Raw genomic sequence first — 20,898 nt, 5'->3', positions numbered from 1 at the left:
TCCTTCCAGGTCCCTCTCACAGAGGCTAGGCCCAGGCAAGACCCACAGTAAGAGCTCAAGAGGCAGCAGCACTACGCAGAGGAAGGCCCCAAACTTGAAGGGGGAGACTTAGGCTATGAGTCCGATCTCCCGTCAGCAAGCTGGTCTCACCCTTTGCCTCAGTTTCCTTACCTGTGAACTAGGGTCAGGCTGCTGCTTTGCTTCTAAGGTTTTTCCTTGCAGAAGGTTTCCATGTTATTTTGTCCTTTGGGTTTACAGTTTAAAAGATACCTATCATGTAAGTGCTGGTTCAATTCCCCACAAACAATAGTGTCAGTACAATGGCATGCAACTGGATATTTTGATTGACTAGGAAAGGTAGACTTGAGATGAAAATCGGAATTTTTGAAGCCTTGGTCTTGGGCGTTAAATACCTCAGAAGTGCCAGCTCTGAGGAGCTGGAAATGGAGAATAAGCTCCCAAGTACAATAGCTGGTTCCCATCCGCCAAGGGCCTATTCTTATGCAGTAGGGCATCTGGAGGCACCTCCATACCCCCCACCATGGGACAGTCCCTTTGGGGCTATTGAGAGTGAAGCTCAAGGGCTAGTCAGTTCAGCAGACCCAGCATCCAGGTAATTATCACCAGAGTCTGAGAGGTACCAGAAAATAAAGCCATTTTATTATTTTTTTCTTATCTGCCACGTGGCCTGAGGAATGAGGGGTAAATAGAAGGTTGTGAATGGCTGGCATTGCTGAAGGCCCCGGGGCCTCTACTTGGCCTGGACTGTCTCCTCCAGCCTGTCTAAACGCTTCTGTAGCTCCTGCACAGAGGTCTGGAGTTTCTTCATTTCCTCCTCCAGCCGGGACACAGCATCCTGGGGGGCCCAGTGCTGGATTAGGACCAGTTCCTCCCTCCCACCCTCTTAACCCCTGTATCTGCTAAGCCCCCTCCCAAGAGCCCCAGGCCTTGGGCCCTTCTGTTTTTTGGCCAGTTGCTGCCTGGAGAGCTGCAGGCCTATGAATCTGAAACCTTTCTACAGAGGCCTCAGGATTACCCACTCGCAACCCCCAAAGGTTCCCCACCATTGTGAGGAACTGTTCTCCCACACTGAGCTGTACTGAACACCAGCCCTACCCCATCTGCCTGTCCTGACTACCCTGCTACCCTGCCCTCTCACCGAACTGGGAGTGCCACTGGCTTCTGGTGCTGTCTTCCTGCGCCCGGTGTCCAGGCCCCGGTTGACTCTAAGCTCCCGGCTCTTTGGGGGCATGTAGCCATCCTTAAGGGAAATGAGGAGGGGCCCAGCATCCTGACCCCCCAGCCACTCCTCAGCTGTCAGGGCAGGGTCAGGCCCTGCAGTGGGTGGGTACAGGTCTTCCTGGAACAGGTCCGACTGTGGGGAAGGCCAAGGCTGGTTAAGAGAGCACTTAATACTGCAATACCACCCTGCAATGCTTCAAGTTCAGTGCCCAGCCTAGAACCCAGGGAAGGGCACGGGAGTGTCACCTTTCTAGGCACTGTCATGGCGATGGGCTCACATCTCCGTTCATGCAGCTTGTAGAATCTGTGGAAACGGGAAGGTGAGCAGTGCCCACAGCACAGTTGGATGGGGGATGAAGGCCAGCTATGGTCAGCACTGCCCTAGGAGCATGCTCCAGTCAGGGTCAGGGATCAGTCACCTGGCAATCTCACACTTGTTCACCTCCAGGCCACGTTTGGGCATGTAGCCCATGCCACGCTGGGACTCCTTGGAACTGAACATGGAGAGGTAGTGCAGGAATGGGGCCTCAGAGGTGATCTCGAAATACCGGATAGAGCTGTCACCCTGCAGGTGGCAAGGCAAAGGAAGGGTTAACTCCAACAGATGTCTTGGTCCTGATCTTCTCTGAGTCCTTCCCACCCACCTCCTGCCCAACCCCTCCTGAATGGCTACCTTGCCACAAAGGTAGACAATGTTGGTGTCGGGGTCAAAGAAGGGCAGCAGGACACCACTGCTTGTGTCCAGCTCCTGCAGGGACAGTGGCTCCTCCAGGCGCTTCTGTAGGGACAAGTGTTAGGTTAATACTGGACTGGGCCATGTTGGGCCCTGGAATAGTGATTGTCACTAGGTCATGACTCAGTGAGGACCCAGACCAACCAGTGTGTTGTGTCAGCCACAGCTCATACATGGGTAAATAGACCCATGGTCATCCAGCCAGGCAAGTGGCAGAGCACATGTCTAAACCTCCAGTCTTGACTCCCAGCCCGGGGGCCCTCTCGGCACTTACTGTGTCCCATAGCGCCACCTGCCGCTCACTCATGCGGCTGAAGCCTGTGGTCAGGATCTTTCCATCTGACACAAACACAGCACGCACAGGTCGGGTCCCCTCGTGGGGACGGTCTTTCTCCTGCAAGGATGGGGAGGTGGTAGGTCAGGCACCCACATACACCCTAAGGGGCCAGTCCCAGGTGGAAGTAAGGAAAGGCAGGATCCAAGTGCTGGGCTCATGGCAACTCACAGCTACAATAGTGCCTTTTCGGGGTTCAATTATGCGCACACGCTTGTCTCTGCAGGAGGTGCAAATAAGGGCCCCGTCTCGGCTCCAGTCCACACTGTAGATCGTGTCTGGGTGCACATCTGGACCCAGTGTCAGCACAGCTGCCCCAGTGCCCACGTCCCACACCAGGATCACATTGTCGCAACCTGTACAATCCCCCCAGTGCCAGAAGCCATTATCCTCTTGTCCTTATCCATGTCAGCCCATCAGCCACCCCTCATCCCCCACCCCCTGTGGCACCTGCACTTAGCAGCACGTTCTGGGCAGTGGGGTGCCAGGCCACAATGCCCACACGCTTGGTGTGGCCCTCCAGGGTAATAACTGGCTCCCGCAGAGGCAGTGTCAAGCCCCCATCGGGGATCTCCCAGACCTGTAGAGAAGGGGTGAGTGAGTCTTTGGTGCTCCAAATGTCAGACCCCATCCTGGAGCCCTCTTTCTAGCTCCTGGGTCCCCACCAACACTCACCATGACAGTGCAGTCCTCGGAGCCACTGGCAATGACATTGTCATTGTGCGGACACCAGGCAATGTCCAGGACAGGGGCTGTGTGGCCACAAACTGTGGGTATGTTCTTGTCTACACGTCCAGTCTAGAGGGCATAGCAGGGCCTTTAACAGAAGCACTTTTGCCCTCCAAACCCAATCCAGTCTCCCTACATCCCCTTCAGAGAGGCCAAAAGAGGAAGGCTGTGGGGTCCCCTGGAAGTGGACAAGAGCCTGTTGTGGGGAGGGTTTGTTCTTTTCTTTGCCCCAGTCCCAGAGTTGCCTGGGCAAACCCCAGGATGCTGGGTCCCATCCTGCCTTACTGTGAGACCCTGGCCAAGTTCCTGCCAGTCTTTACCTCTAGTCTGTGCCTGAGGTTGGCACCCCCACCCCAGCCTCCCTAAGTGAGGTTTCCATGGGCACAACAGACCAAGGCCCCAGACCCAGGATGGGTATAGGGTTGGGGTTCTCCAGGGAAGGGTATGTGAATGTTGGGGATGCAGGGATGGATCCTGTCAAAAGATGTCTAGGGAAGCCTGTCATAACTGGCTCCCAGGCAGGCACAGAGGTTTGGAAATGGCCTCTTCCGGGGGCAGCTGCTTCAGCAGGGTTTCCTGTGTAGAGAACCACACAGGGCGCGGGCCCAGCTCTCACCCCGACAACCACTTCCTCTTCTTTTTGCTTCCATCAGCCCTTTTAAGGTAACAGCTTAGGGCCCATCTCCCCTTCCTGTCTTACCCCCTGAAGAGCACAGGAGTATGCGCCCGTGGGGTCAGCAGACAGCAGGCAGAGGGACAAAGATCAGAGGGAGAGCAGGGCTGGGAAGGGAGAAGGCCTCTTGCATCACCCCTACCTGTGACTCGGGGCTCAAACTTACTGGGTCCCCAAGGGCCCAGCCTGACTCCTCAGACAGACCATAACCTAGAATTGTTCCCAGCCCAGAGAACACTGCTGAACCTGTCCAGACCCCATGCCAGTCCTTCCCTGCTTCTGAGGGGAGAGAGCCTCAGGCTGAGACTCTGGAGACCTGGTCCTAGGTCTGCAGGACTTGCCATGTGACCCTTCTCACATTGACTCCCACCTGAGCTTCAGTTTCCTCGCAACTACAGCATGGAGGAGCTGGAGGAAGCTTAAAGCTCATCCAGCCCTCTCAGCTTTAGAGATGACATCATTGAGGCTCCGGAGAGCTTGGTGACAATCACCTAACCAGGACCTCCCCAGAGCCATTGGTTAGGTGCAGGTGTCATTTGTCCAGGACTCCAGGGCCTCACCTTGCCCAGGGGCAGCACCAGGAAGGCTCCTCCCCCACTGGCCTCACAGATCAGGGCCACAAACTTGGGGTTGACGGCACAGAAGCCACTGTCCCAGGTGGTCTGTGAAACACGAACGTCCTCATAGCACTGGTCGGCCTTGGCTGGCTGTCCAAACACGTGGCGGAACTTGCTAGAGCGGACCACCTGCCGGCTCATCCTGGGGGCACACAGGTTGAGGGCTTTTCTCCCTTCCGGTCAGTTCTGATCTTTCAGTGGCCCCCTCTTTCCCTAAGACACCCCTCAGTCCTGGCATCATTCCTGGGAGCTCCTTGCCCCTTATGCCCTCTGTGGCTGACAGCCTGCTACCTTCCTGCTCACCTTCTCCAACCCCTCCTCACTCCTGTCTAACCTGCAAGCTGGCCTTCTCCACCCACCCCAGGCCACCCTGAGCCACCCTCTCCATCCCATAGGCTCAGCTTCTACAACAGTCTGGTGTGCTGTAGCACCCAGTGCATGTTTGTTGACTGACTGATGGATGCGGAGCCCTTTCTTTCCGGTGGCTCAGATTCAGGGGCCTCAACCCAGACAGCTTGGAGGGTTGGTTCTGCCTTAGTTACAGTGTCCAAAGGCTGCATTCCTCATACCAACATGAGGCCCTGGGTCTCCTACTGGCACAGGGCTGGATACACAGGAGGAAATGGCGTGGGGACCTGCCCAGAGGGTAAGAAGCTACAGGATGGCTTCCTCAGTAGGTCTCTGGACACCAGGTGTGATGGCTCAGGTCCCAGTATCCCCTCCTCCCTACACCTCTGCTCAGAAAAAGCAGGTGCCTTTAAGTGCCATTTCCACCCCCTATGGGAACTACACATAGAAAGGGTGAGGCTGACACTGGCTTCTTTGAGGTCCAGCTAGGATGGTTTCCCCCCACTATGCTGGGTGGAGAGAAAGAAGCTCGAGGGACCAATCCTGTACCCAACAGTATCACCTTCCTGCCCAGTGAAGGGGCCTGTGCCTTGTTCAAAGGGCACTCTGCCCAAAGCCCACCTCTGCAGCTTTGCTAATTGCCCTGCTTTGGGCTCCAGCCCCTCGCCCACCCTGGACCCCTGAGGAGGCTCCCAGGTCTGCCTACCCTGAAAGCAGTGAGGTGTGTGAAGGGTCCAAGTCTGGGGGGGGCAGTCTGGGCATGGTGACAGCGGAGCCTCAGACCAGAGGTGGGGGGGACAGGAAGCCATCGCCCCACCCTGCCTCCTCCCCCACCACAGGTACCAGGCCCGGAAACCACGGAAAGGGGAACTTGGTCTTTTCTTGTTTTGTTCTCAACCCCTTCCTGTCTCCAAGCCCAGGGCAGCTGCTCAGCTCACCCCACCCCACCCTGCGCCCCACTCCCATCCTCCAAGACTCCCATTCCGGAGTCTGTGTTGACCCCGGCTCCCCACCTCCATCTTGGCTGCGATGGCCCCTCTCCCTCACCTCCTCGGAGCCTCGGCCCCTCAGCGGGCCCTCGCTCTCCAGGCAGCGTCCCTTTAGGAGGCCTGACCCACCGGCCCCCTTGCCCCAGCCTGGTGGGGCAGCTGACAACACGCCCGCCCCCGCAGCCCGCGGCGCCCACGCTCGCGTCTGCCCCACAGGTGGCGGGTAGCCGCCGGGCCACCCCCGCCGTCCCGGGGGCCCCAGCCTTACCTGCTGCCGAGCTGAAAGTGACCTCCCAAATGGAGGTGGAGGCGAAGGAGGAGGCAGAGGAGGCAGAGGAGGATCGAGCTGAGCAGCCGGAGACGCGCCCGCTGAGGATGCTCTTGTCAAGACAATGAATGAGAAGCGGCCGAGCGCCGCCTCCTGCGGGGGGCAGCGCCCCTCGGGGCGGAGCTCAGGGGGCCGGGCCCGCCCCCGACGGCCGCTGCTACCAGCTCCGCAGCCCGCCTCCCGCTCGGCGACCAGCTGCCAGGCCCGAGCACATGCTGCGGCCAGTCGCTCCGCTCCGAATCGAACCTGCACTTTTTTTAAATGTCAAAATACAAAAATACCCCTTTCTTGCCTCCCTCCTTCAGCCCGCCCCAGCCTCCTCGCCATACTTTCCCTGGCATTCATGACGGTTCCCAGGCACCACGCCAGGCCTCCGGACGAACCCCCGCACCGCCCAGCAAAGCTGTACTGCCCTGTCCCCATCGCCGCACAGATGGGCACGCAGCACAGCGAGGGCGAGGGGATCCGGGTTCTTGTCCCAGCTCCTACATCTACTCATCGGCGGCTTCGGGGATCGCTTAGCGTCCTGGGTGTCCTGTCTTCACTTGGAGAACCCTTACTCTCTTGCTTCACAGGGTTGTGGTGAGGCACAGCTGAAATAAGCCCGCATTACGGAGCATCTGCTCTGTGCAAGGGGCCACAGAGGCCAGGGGTCGGCGCTCCGCCTGGTGGGAGGAGAGAGGAGCCCCAACTCAGACCCGGGCTAAAGGAAGAGTCCTTTCCCATCCTGGATGCACAGCGGGCACCACAGCGGGCAAGAAAGGCCTATCTGGAATCAAGTTGTTTTATGAGTGTGGCCCTTGGCTGTCACACCTACTAACAGGGTATGTCACTGTTTTCAGCCTCTGTTTCTCCCTCTGTAGCAGAGTCACACCTGTCCATAGGGTTGTGGGGATGATTACCTAAAATAACCTGAAGAAGGCCTAAAGCACCTCATGGGACAAAAGCAACTGGCTTCATAAATGTTGTTTACAGCATATTTAGGTTGGGTCTGAAGGAAGAGAAAGAGCCAATAGGCAAGGCTGGACAGGGTCCTGTAGGCTGGGAACAGCCTGAGCAAAGGCGCAATGATGTGAAGAGGTTCAAGGAACATCAAGGGACTGGTTCAAATTGTACTCTACCTCAGTCTGATTGACTGTATGTTCTTGGGCAAGAGGCCTAACTTATCTGAACCTCAGTTTCTTCATTGGTAAATAAGGGATAAATAAGATTTGTCCTGCCCACCACACAAAGATATGGGGATCTGATGAGATACTCAATGCATGTGGAAATGTTCCACAGATTATTCAACTGCAAAAACCTAAGGGTTGTAATTGCATCTGAGGTGAGGGCCTATATTTTACCAGTAGGACCAGACCGAGTGAGAAGGGGCAAGGACTGTGATGTACAGTCTCTAATCGAAGTGGTAAGAATAATGTCTGGTGTTTACCTACTATATGCCAAGCACATAGATATTATACTCTTTACAACGCCCCTAGATGGCACTACTATCTCCTTTACAGATGAGGAAACTGAGGCACACACTGCCTTACGCTCTGGAGGACCTCATTTCCTCACAGAGGACCAGCACATTTGTGAAGGCCTGAAAACCATTACCCAAACTAGAGCATTAGGGGTAAAGAAGGAGAAAACTCAGGCCAGGCACAGTGGCTCACGCCTGTAATCCTAGTACTCTGGGAGGCTGAGGAAGGTGGATTGCCTGAGCTTAGGAGTCAGAGACCAGTCTGAGCAAGAGCCTGTATCTACTAAAAATAGGAGGACTAACTGCATAGTGATGTATGCCCATAGTCCTAGCTCCTCAGGAGGCTGAGGCTAGAGGATCACTTGAACCCAAGAGTTTGAGGTTGCTATGAGCTATGACCCTAAGGCACTCTACCGAGGGTGACAAAATGAGGCTCTGTCTCAAAAAAAAAGCTTCACATAACTGAAAGGGGCTTGTTCCAAGTCTGGCTGGACCAGTAGGGTCTTGGACAGTGAAGTTGTCTTGCTCTTTTCCTTTCTTCGGCCTGCTTTCCTCTATGTCAGTTCTGTTCTCAGGCAGTTCTGCTTCAGATGAGGGTGAGACGACTACCAGCAGCTCTTAGACTTCTATCCTTTAATCTTAGTCACCCAGAAGAAAGCTCCAATTAAAGGCTTGGAATTAAGTCACAGTGTGCTGTGCCTGGCATGGGTCACTAGCCTTTAGCTCTTGGTCAGGTCCTATCTAAAGTTAGGGGTGTGTCTAGTTAGCCTGCACCAAGCACACTGCCTGGGACACAACCAGGTGGGTGGGTGGGATAAATGGATGAGAACAGGAGTGAAAAATAAGCAACACAGTGAGACATTGTCCCCAAATGAGAACTGCTAAGGTCAGGAGCTCGAGACTAGTCAAAGCAAGAGTGAGACCCTGTATCTACATTAAAAATAGAAAAATATAGGCTGGGCACCATGGCTCATGCCTGTCATCCTAGCACTCTGGGAGACTGAGGCAGGTAGATTGCTTGAGCTCATAGGTTTGAGACCAGCCTGAGCCAGAGCAAGAACTCATCTCTAAAAAAATAGCTGGGCTTCAGCTTGGCGCCCATAGCTCAGTGAGTAGGGCGCCAGCCACATACATTGAACCTGGCAGATTCGAGCCCTGCCTGGACCTGCTAAACAACAATGACAACTGCAACCAAAATAAATAAATAAATAAATAGCTGGGCATTGTGGTGGGTGCCTGTAGTCCCCGCTACTCAGGAGGCTGAGGCAAGAGAATCGCTTAAGCCCTGGTGTTTGAGGTTGCTGCGAGCTGTGATGCCACAGCACTCTACCGAAGGCGGCATTATGAGACTCTGTATAAAAAACAAACAAACAAAAATAGCCAGGGTTGGGCGGCACCTGTGGCTCAGTGAGTAGGGCGCCGGCCCCATATACCAAGGGTGGTGGGTTCAAACCCAGCCCTGGCCAAACTGCAACAACAAAAAATAGCTGGACATTGTGGCGGGCGACTGTAGACCCAGCTACTCAGGAGGCTGAGGCAAAAGAATCACCTAAGCCCAAAAGCTGGAGGTTGCTGTGAGCTGTGTGATGCCACGGCACTCTACCATGGGCGATAAAGTGAGACTCTGTCTCTAAAAAAAAAAAAAAAAAACAATAGCTGGGTGTTGTGGTGGGTGCCTGTAGTCCCAGCTACTTGGGATCAGCGCCTGTAGCACAGTGGTTATGGCGCCAGCCACATACACCGAAGTTGGTGGCTTTCAACCCAGCCTGAGCCAGCTAACCAACAATGACAACTGCAACAAAAAATAGCCAGGTGTTGTGGCAGGTACCAGTAGTCCCAGCTACTTGAGAGGCTGAGGCAAGAGAATCATTTGAACCCAAGAGTTTGAGGTTGCTGTGAGCTGTGACAGCACAGCACTCTACTGAGGGTGACATAGTAAGACTGTCTAAAAAAATTTTTCATTCAATGAAATACACTAATTTTGAGTGCATGGCTCAATTAGTTTTAACAAACGTATATACCTATATAATTATCACCATCTAACTCTGACAATTAAGCTCATGAACTCATCCTAGAGAAAGTATTGCATGGCTCGGCGCCTGTGGCTCAAGCAGCTAAGGCGCCAGCCACATACACCTGAGCTGGCAGGTTCGAATCCAGCCTGGCCTGCCAAACAACAGTGACGGCTGCAACCAAAAAATAGCCGGGCATTGTGGCAGGTGCCTATAGTCCCAGCTACTTGGGGGCTGAGGCAGGAGAATCTCTTGACCCCAGGAGTTTGAGGTTGCTGTGAGCTGTGATGCCACGGCACTCTATGCAGGGTGACAGCTTGAGGCTGTCTCAAAAAAAAAAAAAGAGAGAAAGTATTGCATATCTCATTACTGAATAAATGATATTCATTATCATTTATTGATATTTAATATCATTATTGACTTGGGCTGTAATGAGTCACATTCAAAGTACTCCCCTTGGGAAGCTATTCTCTGATACCAGCACCTAGTGTACCCTTCAAAGTGATTTTTAGAACTCTTTTTCTGGAAAGACCATCAGAGCTTTCTCATCATATTACCCTTGATGTCCTGAATATCATCAAAATTTCTTCCTGGCAGTATTTCCTTTACCTTCAGGTAAAGAAAAAAGTCATTAGTGGCCAGAACAGGCAAGTAGGGAAGGTGTTCTAATACAGCTATTTTTTTTTTTTTTTTTGAGACACAGTCTCACTATGTGTAGGCACCCACCACAATGCCCGGCTAATTTTTTGTTGCAGTTGTCATTGTTTTTAGCAGGCCTGGGCTGGGTTCGAACCCGCCTGCCTCGGTGTATGTGGCCGGCGCCCTAACCACTGAGCTGCAGGCACCAAGCCAATACAGCTATTTGTTTACTTGCTAAAAACTCACACAGTGCCACATGAGTTGGTGCATTGTCTTGATGCCAGAGCCGCTCCTTTCTCACGCCAGGATTTTCAGTTCAGATTTTCCTGTTTCTCTATTAATGTTTACTTGGTCTGCTATGCTTCTCATAGTCAGCCAACAATTTTGATGCACAATTCAATGAACTTTCATAACGTTTTTGTTAGTTCTGCTCTTTACTGGCTGTCCTAACCTCTTTTCTCAGTGATGCTTTCTCTCCCCTCAGAAAAAAGTATAATCCATTTGTACAGTGCCGTTTTCTTCATGGTATTATACCCATAAACTTGAACTAACATGCCTCTAATTTCGCTGCCACTCTTGCCAAGTTTAACAAGAAATTTAATATTTGTTCGTTGCTCTAATTCAAGCTCTAACATTCTCACGACAGCACACAAAAACATGAAACAACCATAATGAACACCACTCAGGAAGACACTGCCACACAGCTGTGAGACACTGATATACCAAAGGTATAAAACCTTACTGAATTGTTTATATGGTGCTGCCAACATAAGCGAACAGTGGCAAGTTCACAAACTTAATCGTCAGACCTCGTATAAAATATTTCCATCACCCTTAAAAATTCCTTCTATACCCTTCCACAATCCATCCTCAAACTCAGACCCAAATAACCACTGATCTGTTTGCTGTCACTCTAGATTAATTTTGCCTGTTCTAGAAAGTTCTATACAAATGAAATCATATAGTATGTCTGTTTTTTTTCACTTGGTATAATATTTTGAGATTCATGCAAATAAGGATGTCAAATAGGGATTTTCATTTTACTGAAACACAATACAATTATGCAATATATAATTATACCCAAAAAATTCAGTAATAATTTATTAACATCTAATGATACCCAGCTTATGTTCACATGTCTATGATTGCCAGGAAGAAAAATAAAGAACCCACCAATCAAGCTTAACATCACGTAGAGGACAACCAGACATGATGTGCCACCTGCTATGATGTAGTAAGCATGCAGTATCACCTTTGTAGTATTTGTGCCTAAATACTACTAATAATAATCTTGAATCTAATCAACTCTCTAGATCTAACCATTAGTTTATAGGAAGTAAGAGGGATAGAAGAAAAGGTCAGGCTCAACACCTGTAACTCAGCGATTAGGGCGCTGGCCACATGCACTGAGGCTGGCAGGTTCAGACCTGGCGGGGGCCTGCCAAACAACAATGACAACTGCAACAACAACAACAACAAAAACAGCTGGGCATTGTGGCGGGCACCTGTAGTCCCAGCTACTTGGGAGGCTGAGGCAGGAGAATTGCTTAAGGCCAGGAGTTTGAGGTTGCTGTGAGCTCTGACTCCATGGCACTCAACCCAGGGTGGCAAAGTGAGACTCTGTCTCAATAAATAAATAAATAAATAATAAAATAATAAAATAAATAAATAAAAGAGTCCTAAGCTGTAATGTGTGGACTTGCTTTAGGTTATCATTCAAACAAATCAGCTATAAAAAAAGATTTTTAACTGAGTTCTTACCATGTAGACTCCTGATTGCTCCAACAGTACTATATCCAAGGTGCTATGTCAAGAGCCTTCACAAACATCCCATCACCAAAAAGCCTCAAAGCCCTATAAGGTGTGTCCCTCTTTTACAGATGAGGAAATCAAGGCCTAGTGGAGATAAATATCCTGCTCAAGGTCACTCAGTCAAGGATTGACATCCAAGTCTGCCTGACTCTGAAACCCATAAGTGAGTCCAACCAAACTGTCTAGGTGTTCTCTTGGAGGAGAGGGAAACCCAGGGATTGACAGGTGAGACACTCCACAGATAGTGGTAGGATGATGAGTTGGCATTACATTTCAACTGGGTCTTGAATAGGAATTTACCAAGCAGAGAAGAGAGGAGAGAGGTAGAAAAGTCTTTCAGATAAAGGCAGGAAAAGATCATGACATCTTAGGGAGTGCAGAGCTCTCCCTATGGATGGAACCCCTGGTGTTTAGGAGGATGGGGAAGATAAAAAAGCCAGAAAGGTCCCCAGGAGGCAGAGCTTGAAGGGATGGTGGCCACTGTTTAGGCGGTTATCCTAAATAATCATTATATACAGTGCATTGCTGGACAGGCCCTGGCAGGGCCATATGAGCCTGCATGCCACCATCTAGTGTTGTTTATTCAGGTACAGGGCCTTCTTATAAAGTTAGGAAACTGGCTGCTCCAAGGACCACGGTGCCAGGCAAGGACCCAGTGCATGAAGTGCACTTAGTAATGCATTTGGTAGCGACTAACTATAAATTTAGTCTAGAGTAGGAACGCTTTGAAAATAGAACCATTTTTAGGGGGATATTGTGTAACCTTGTAACCTATGAAGAGGAATCTGTTTAACATATACTATGATGATTAATAACATTGCTGATGCTTGCTTTTACTGTGAGTATATAAAAGTAACAAAGAGAAACAGAAGAGCAAAACAGCTCTTTGAGGGCAGCTCCTGTGGCTCAAATGAGTAGGGCGCCGGCCCCATATACCAGAGGTGGTGGGTTCAAACCCGGCCCCGGCCAAAAAACAAACAAACAAACGAAAAAACAGTTCTTTGAGAAGATATCCTCACTGTTCTCTGGAATTGCTGGCTTTTCTGTAAATAAAAGTGGAATTGTTGATCTCTCATCCACTTCTCTGTTGATTGGCTTGGGACTTCTCAAGGAGCTTGCTCTTGTAGGCAAAGGGAAGCCACACAAGTCTCCAACCAAAGAAGTGACAGGGTCTTATTAAAAGAGGTTACCCTGGCAGCTTGGTCCCCAATCATGCAGCTCCTAGTCCTTCTCATATCTACAAACTTCCTTCCCACTGCGGGCTTAGCACCGGCCCTGTCCAGGAACCAATCCTGGCCTAAACAGGAGGTGTGTAAGGATGTTGGGTCCACGTTCCGCAGGCTCAGACCTAGGTCAAATTTGCCAGACACTTTCTGTTAGCCGTCTCCTCTAGGCTGCCTTCCTCATCTTCATGAGACGATGATTGCTCCTATTTTATTGGAAAAAAAAAAAGAGAGAGAGAAGTCTCTCAACCTCTCTGCTCCTACCCACACCAGCACTAACACCTCCAGCTCCTATACACATCCACAGACTGTTATCAAACAGACAGGGATCTTCTGGGGAACTTCAGGCTGATTCCTCCCTGTAGGAACAAGTTCCCTTCCCGTTTCTTCAGTGATCTGATGCCTCTGCTTACCCCCTTTCTCCTGCACTGCCAAGTTCTCTCTCCACAGACCCTCTGTTTTCAGTTTGAAAACACACTGAGTCTCCCATGTGCTGAGAGAACCTTTCTCAACTTGGCAACCTCAAAACACTTCCCTATCTCACTCCCACATTCACAATCGAATTTCTTGCAAGAGCTATTCATACTCACTGTCTCCACTTCCTCATCTCTACTTCACCTACTTGAGTCTGGTTTCTGCTGTCACCATTCCACACGACTTGCCCTCGCCAAGGCTACCAATAGTTTTCTGATCCTTAAATCAGACAAACATGGTTAGGAGATTGCCCTAGGCAACTGACTACTACCTCCTCCTGAAGCTAGTTACTCTTTCTTTGGTATCTGGGGCCCCACCCTGCCCTGGTTCTCTTCTTTTCTATGAAGCTTCCTCTCTTGATCCCTTTCAGATGTCCCTTACCTTGCCTATTACAGTCCTCACCAGGACTCCACCTGTTCTTGTCACACAAATAAACTCTGTTTATTTTATTTTATTTTATTTATTTTTTTAACAATAGAAATAAAGCAATTTTAATATTTAAAAATAGTAGAAGTACAAAAAATATGGAACGCTTCACGAATTTGCATGTCATCCTTGCACAGGGGCCATGCTAATCTTCTCTGTATCGTTCCAATTTTAGTATATGCGCTGCCGAAGTGAGCATTATTTTACTTTATTTTAAGACAGAGTCTCAAGCTGTCCCCCTAGGTAGAGTGCTGTGGCATCACAGCTCACAGCAACCTCCAAATCCTGGGCTTAGGCGAGTCTCTTGCCTCAGCCTCCTGAGTAGCTGAGACTACAGGTGCCCACTACAACACCCAGCTATTTTTTGTTGCAGTTTGGGCGGGGCCGGGTTTGAACCCACCACCCTTGGTATATGGGGCCGGCGCCTTGCCCACTGAGCCACAGGCACCGCCTGTGATCAAAAAAAAATTTTTTTTTGAGGTAGAGTCTTACTTTGTCCCCTCAGTAGAGTGTCGTGGCCTCACAGCTCACAACAACTTCCAACTCCTGGGCTTAGGCAATTCTCTTGCCTCAGCCTCTGGAGTAGCTGGGACTACAGGAGCCTGCCACAATGCCTGGCTTTTTTTTGTTGTAGTTTGGCTGGGGCCGGGTTTGAACCCGCCACCTTCGGTATATGGGGCAGACACCCTACCCACTGAGCCACAGGTGCCGTGCTGATCAAAATTTTTTATGACATTGCTAAAATCACTGTCCTTAAAGGCAAAAGTGATTAATATGCCTACCGTATAAAAACTCTACCAGCTCCTCAATACCTCTAGGGAAAAGTCAAAACTCCCTGAGCCTGGCATGCGAAGCCCTTCATGATCTTCTGCATCTAAACATTTGGTCTGTCCAGCACTACCCAAGCTCAATAGATGCCCTGAGGCCTCTGGTTCAGAGGCTGAGCCCTCTGATGTCCACAAGGGAAACAGTGGGGGTGGGTGTTCCATTCTGGGTACTCATTGTGTAATAACAAACCACCTTAAAACTTCATGACTTAGGCCGGGCACAGTGGCTCACGCCTCTAATCCTAGCATTCTGGGATATGGAGGAGGGAGGATTGCTTGAGCTCAGGAGTTCAAGACCAGTCTAAACAAGAGCAAGACCCTGTCTCTACTAAAAATAGAAAAAATTAGACAGGCATGGTGGCAGGCACCTATAGTCCCAGCTACTTGGGAGGCTGAGGCAGGAGGATCACATGAATCCAGAAGTTGGAAGTTAGGCCAGCACAGTGGCTCACACCTGTGATCCTAACACTCTGAGGGGCCAAGGCAGGTGGATTGCTTGATCTCAGGAGTTCAAGAGACCAGCCTGAGCAAGAGCAAGATCCCTGTCTCTACCAATAGCTGGATGTTGTGGTGGGCACCTGTAGTCCCAGCTACTTGGGAGGCTAACACAAGAGAATAGCTTGAGCCCAAGAGTTTGAGGTTGCTTTGAGCTATGATGCCACTGTCCTCTACCAAGGGGGACAAAGTGAGACTCTATCTCACCAAAAAAATAAAAAAAGAAGTTTGAGGTTGCTGTGAGCTGGGCTGATGCCACAGCACTCTAGTCTGGACAACAGAGTGAGACTCTGTTTTGAAAAAAGTGGATATTTTTAAAAAACTTCATGACTTAAATGATACCCATTTTATTATTTCTCAGTAGTCTAGGATTCTGAGAAGGAGGTGTCCCCAGAGAGTGCTCCAAGAAGAAGGAGGCACAAGCTACCAGTCCTCTGAAAGGATAGAAATCATTTTACCACATTCTGTTGGTTAAGCACTCATAAAACCAGCCTAGATTTCAGAGGAGGGGAAATAAACCCCTCCTTTTGAGGTAGAGAGTTACAAAGAATTTACAGCCATCTTTAATCCATTATCAAGGACTATGCAGGTTATGAGTTATAATAGGGAATGGAAGGACTGTTGCTGTGTCAGACATTTGTCACCATGCAAAAATGCTGGCCCCATGTAGCCAAACTTGGTTTTTTGAGATAAATTGGATATATGGATTTTTATGTGAAAGCTCCAGATCTTTCAATGTTGGTAACTAATTCAAAAAGTTCTAAAAGTGTTGTGTGAGCAAAACTAAATATATCTTTGGTTTGGATGTGGTTTTTCTGGCCAACAATGTTTTTTCAACTCTGCTTTTTTCCCCTGGCATGACCTTAAAATCTCTTACTCTATTTGCTACCACATGTTTGTGTATCCTACTCATCCTTTAAAACTCAGGTCAAGATTTCCTTCTCTTTGAAGCCTTCCTGAACATACCCTTCCCTCTGACACACAGCTATTCCTCAGATGGTGTCCTTTCTCCCCTGCAGTCCTGGCCCCTGGTGCAGCCCTCCCACATTATAATTAGCACATTGGATATATGTTTGCAAGTCCAGCTCCTCCACCAGACTGACTTTTACTTGCTCAGTGCAGGGCACCATACATGGCTGTAATTCAATAAACATGATCTTCTTCTTTCCCCAACACTTTTAAGCAACCAACTGTCTTGCACACTCTGCCTCCACTGCTTTTTTCTCTGGCCAGTTCATTCTGTGTCCCTGCTGCCATTACCCTGGCCAACTAAAGCATATTCCCACCTCTTCTTCCCCATAGGGATTAGTTTAGAGAGGATTTATGACCCATTGTAGATCAACGAGAGGCTTCCTAAGAAACTATTGTTGGAACTATTGGGAATGAGATTTCTTTCTGTTCTAGCTGATGAAACGGGAGAAGAGCCTGCCTGAAAATGAAGCTAACACAGGCAAAAGTTCGGTGAGACAAATTCCTGATGACATTATTCGAACACCTATATTTAGATTTTCCAGAAGCCAACTATACCTAGGACTTTTCACTTATATCATTTAATAATGTTTTTTGCCTATTTAAGTCAGATCCTTTTTTTTTTTTTTTTTTTTGCAGTTTTTGAACCTGCCACCTCCAGCATATGAGGCCAGCGCCCTACTCCTTTGAGCCACAGGCACCACCCACACTTTTTTTTTTTAAGAGACAGGGTCTCACTTTCTCACCCTCAGTAGAATGCTGTGGCGTCACAGCTCACAGCAACCTCCAACTCCTGGGTTTAGGCGATTCTCTTGCCTTAGCCTCCTGAGTAGCTGGGACTACAGGCACCTGCCACAAGGCCTGGCTATTTTTTTGTTGCAGTTTGGCTGGGGCTGGGTTTGAACCCATCACCCCTCAGTATATGGGCCAGGGCCCTACTCACTGAGCCACAGGTGCTGCCCTAAGTCAGATATTTCTAATACTTGAAGAGGAGTTGGTGCCTCCCTTCATTATTTTTTTACATTTTGAGACAGATTCTCACTCTGTTGCCCAGTCCAGAGTGCTAGGGTGCTCATAGCTCAGTATCAAGCAATCCTCTTGCCTTGGCCTCCTGAGTAGCTGGAACTATAGACATCTGCCACAACACGTGGCTAATTTTTCTATTTTTAGTAAAGACAGGGTGTTGCTCTTGCTCACACTGGTCCCAAACTCCTGAGCTCAGGCAATCTACCCACCTCGACCTTCCAGAATGCAGGGATTACAGGCAGGAGCCACAGAGCCGGGCCTGCCTCCCTTTGTTATTGTCTCAAGAGCAAATAATTCCTGCTGTTGACAAGAAAGGAGTTTAGCTTCAGTAAGAGAAGACTAGTAGCACATATTTCACAGTCCAGCTATATGTAGCTATTTCAGAATCACAGAATGTGGTTATCTTTCTTAAAAAATAGCTTTGATGAAATATCTAACCAGCTGAACGGCCCACATCACAGAATCTCAAAACTGCAGATGCTGGCATGGATATGGAGAGTTAGGAACACTTTTACACTACTGGTGGGACTGCAAACGAATACAACCTTTTTGGAAGGAAGTATGGAGAACCCTCAAAGAACTCAAGCTAGACCTCCCATTTGATCCTGCAATCCCATTACCGGACATCTACCCAGAAGGAAAAAAAAATCTTTTTACCATAAGGACACTTGCACTAGTCTGTTTATCACAGCTCAATTTACAATTGCCCAAATGTGGAAACAGCCTAAATGCCCACCAACCCAGGAATGGATTAACAAGCTATGGTATATGTATACCATGGAATACTACTCAGCCATTAAAAAAGATGGAGACTTTACAGCGTTTGTATTAACCTGGATGGAAGTGGAACACATTATTCTTAGTAAAGCATCACAAGAATGAAGGATCATGAATCCTATGTACTCAATTCACATATAAGGACAATTAATGACCTAGTGCATGGTGGGTGGTAGGGGAAGAGGAGAGCAGAGAGCGAGAGAAGGAGGGAGGAGGGTGGGGGAAAGGAAGAGCAGAGAAAGGGAAGGAGGGAGGGTGGTGGTGGGGTCTCAGTGTGTGACACACCTCTTGGGGGCAAGACACAATTATAAGAGGGACTTTACCAAACAAATGCAATCAGTGTAACCTGGTTTCTGATACCCTCAATGAATTCCCAACAATAAAATAAAAATAGTTTTGATGTTACTCTCTTGCTTTATAAATTTGAATAGGTTCCTACCATTTCCCTGATAAATCCAAATTCTTCCTTGTTATCTCTATACAGAGTTATATCCCTTCCAATAGAATTGCATAATTTTTCAAGAAAGAACAGTTAAATAAAATTACCTAATTTTATTTTAAGAGCCGGGATATATTTTTATTTATTATTTTACATTTCTACCAGGAGCTTACGAAGAGTCCAATGTCTTCACACCCTCACCAATACTTCTTATTATCTAACTTTTTGATTATAGCCACTCTAATGGATGTGAAATGTTACAGTACCTTGTGCTTTTTATTCACATTTCCCTAGTGACTAAAGATGTTGAACATCTTTTCATGTGCTTATTAGCCATTTGTACTTTTTTTTTTTTTTTTTTTTTACTTTTTTGTGGTAGAGTCTATGTTGCCCTTGCTAGAATGCTGTGGCGTCACAGCTCACAGCAATCTCAAACTCTTGGGCTTAAGCGATTCTCTTGCCTCAGCCTCCCAAGTAGTTGGGACTACAGGCAGCCATCAAAATGCCTGGCTATTTTTTTGTTGCAGTTGTCATTGTTGTTTAGATGGCCCAGGCCGGGCTCAAACCTGCCAGCCTCGGTGTATATGGCAGGCGCCCTAACCACTGAGCTACAGGCTCCAAGCCTGTACTTTTTTTTTTTAACAGAATGTCTATTCAGTTGCTTGCCCATTTTCCTCCTCCTCCCCCTGTCTTCTTCCTCTCGTCTTCTTTTCTCCTTCTCCATCTACTTTATTTTTTATTATTTTTTTTTAATTTCAGCTTGTTTGTTCATCATTCTTCTTCGTTTGAAGTATTCTTCTTTTTTGTTGTTCATTTTCTTTCTTCTTTTTTTCAATGCTTCCTCTGGCGATGCTCTGTCCCGTTGCCTCCCCAGTAGCTGGGATTACAGACGCCCACCACAACATCTGGCTGTTTCTGATGTTAGTAGAGACGGGGTCTTACTCTGGCTCACTGCTGCTCATACTGGTCTCAAACCTCTGAGCTCAGGCAATCCACCCGCCTCAGCCTCCCACAGTGCTGGGACTACAGGCGTGAGCCACCATGCCCGGCCCACCTACTTTTTTTTAAGAGACAGGGTCTCACTTTGTCACCCAGGCTAAAGTACAGTGGTGGGCACGATTAGCTCACTGTAGCCTTGAACTCCTGCTTTTGCTCATTTTTAATTGTCACTGTCTTTTTATTATTAAATTATAATTTTTTTATATATTGTGGATACAAGTCCTACATCAGATATATGATTTGCGAATGTTTTCTGCCATTCTGTGGATTTTTTACTTTCTTGATGGTGTCCTTTGAAACACAAAGGTTTCAGATTTAAAGAAGTCCAATTTGTTTTTTCTTTTGTTACTTGTACTTTTGGCGACATATCTAAGAAAACTGTCAAATTCAAGGCCATGAAGATGTTTCTACCTTTTCTTCTAAGAGTTTTATCTGATTTTTTTGAGACAGAGTCTCACTCTGTTGCCCAGGTCAGAGTGCCGTGGTGTCAGCTTAGTTCAAACTCCTAGGCTTAAGCAACCCTTTTGCCTCAAGTAGCTGTGACTACTGGTGCATTCCACAAGGCCCAGCTATGGTTTTCTATGTTTAGTAGATATGGGGTTCTTGCTCTTGCTCAGGCTGGTCTCCAACTCCTGAGCCCAAGCGATCCTGCCACCTCAGCCTCCCAAGAGTGCTGGAATCACAGGTGTGAGCCATTGCACCCAGGCAAGTTTTATAGTGTTATCTCTTACATTTGGGATTTAAAAAATCTATCTTGAGTTAATTTTTGTATATGGTATGAGGTAGAGGCTCCAAATTCATTATTTTATGTATATATATTTTACACATGTTCAGTGGTATACAAAGGTCTGATAATTAAGTTTGCAAACTCTGGTGGCACTGGTAGCTTAATGGGTAGGGCGCCAGCTACATGCACCAGGGCCGATGGGTTCAAACCTAGTCCTAGCTTGCTAAAAACAAAAAAATAGCCAGGCATTGTGGCGGACGTCTATAATCCCAGCTACTTGGGAGGTTGAGGCAGGAGAATCACCTAAGCCCAGGAGTTGGAGTTTGCAGTGAGCTGTGATGCCACAGCACTCTACCGAGGGCGATAAAGTGAGACTCTGTCTCTAAAAAAAAAAAAAAAGTTTGCAAACTCGTCCTAGAAAAAGTGCTATGTACCTCATTGCCGAATATCACTATCGTCACCTTCAAACTACTCCCCTTAGGAAGTTATACACCAGCATCAGCACTTAACGCTTCAAAACAATTTTGGAACTCTTTTCCTGGAATGATTATCAGAGTTATTGTCAAATGAGATCTGACAATTAAGTTCTTGAACTTGT

General features: G+C 48.5%; 1 protein-coding gene and 1 non-coding gene across 2 annotated transcripts; both read right to left on the bottom strand.

Moving 5' to 3' along the window:
- Nucleotides 1-638: 638 nt before the first annotated feature.
- Nucleotides 639-6,101, bottom strand: CORO1A (coronin 1A). Its single transcript, XM_053554931.1, has 11 exons — nucleotides 5,934-6,101; nucleotides 4,272-4,470; nucleotides 2,985-3,107; nucleotides 2,760-2,889; nucleotides 2,481-2,665; nucleotides 2,250-2,369; nucleotides 1,916-2,020; nucleotides 1,662-1,807; nucleotides 1,489-1,546; nucleotides 1,160-1,375; nucleotides 639-856 (listed from the first exon to the last, which is right to left on the bottom strand). The coding sequence occupies exons 2-11, from the start codon at nucleotides 4,467-4,469 to the stop codon at nucleotides 752-754; spliced, it is 1,386 nt and encodes a 461-aa protein (XP_053410906.1). The 5' UTR covers nucleotide 4,470; nucleotides 5,934-6,101; the 3' UTR covers nucleotides 639-751.
- An 8,032-nt stretch (nucleotides 6,102-14,133) lies between these two features.
- LOC128562849 (U6 spliceosomal RNA) lies at nucleotides 14,134-14,238 on the bottom strand. The gene has a single exon (XR_008373549.1). It is a non-coding gene; the product is annotated as a U6 spliceosomal RNA (small nuclear RNA).
- Nucleotides 14,239-20,898: the final 6,660 nt, after the last annotated feature.

The sequence above is a fragment of the Nycticebus coucang genome, chromosome 12 (genome assembly GCF_027406575.1).
Source record: "Nycticebus coucang isolate mNycCou1 chromosome 12, mNycCou1.pri, whole genome shotgun sequence".
NCBI classification, from domain to species: domain Eukaryota; kingdom Metazoa; phylum Chordata; class Mammalia; order Primates; family Lorisidae; genus Nycticebus; species Nycticebus coucang.
The sequence above is the reverse complement of the archived record's forward strand: the minus strand, read 5'-3'. Positions and strand labels throughout refer to the sequence as shown.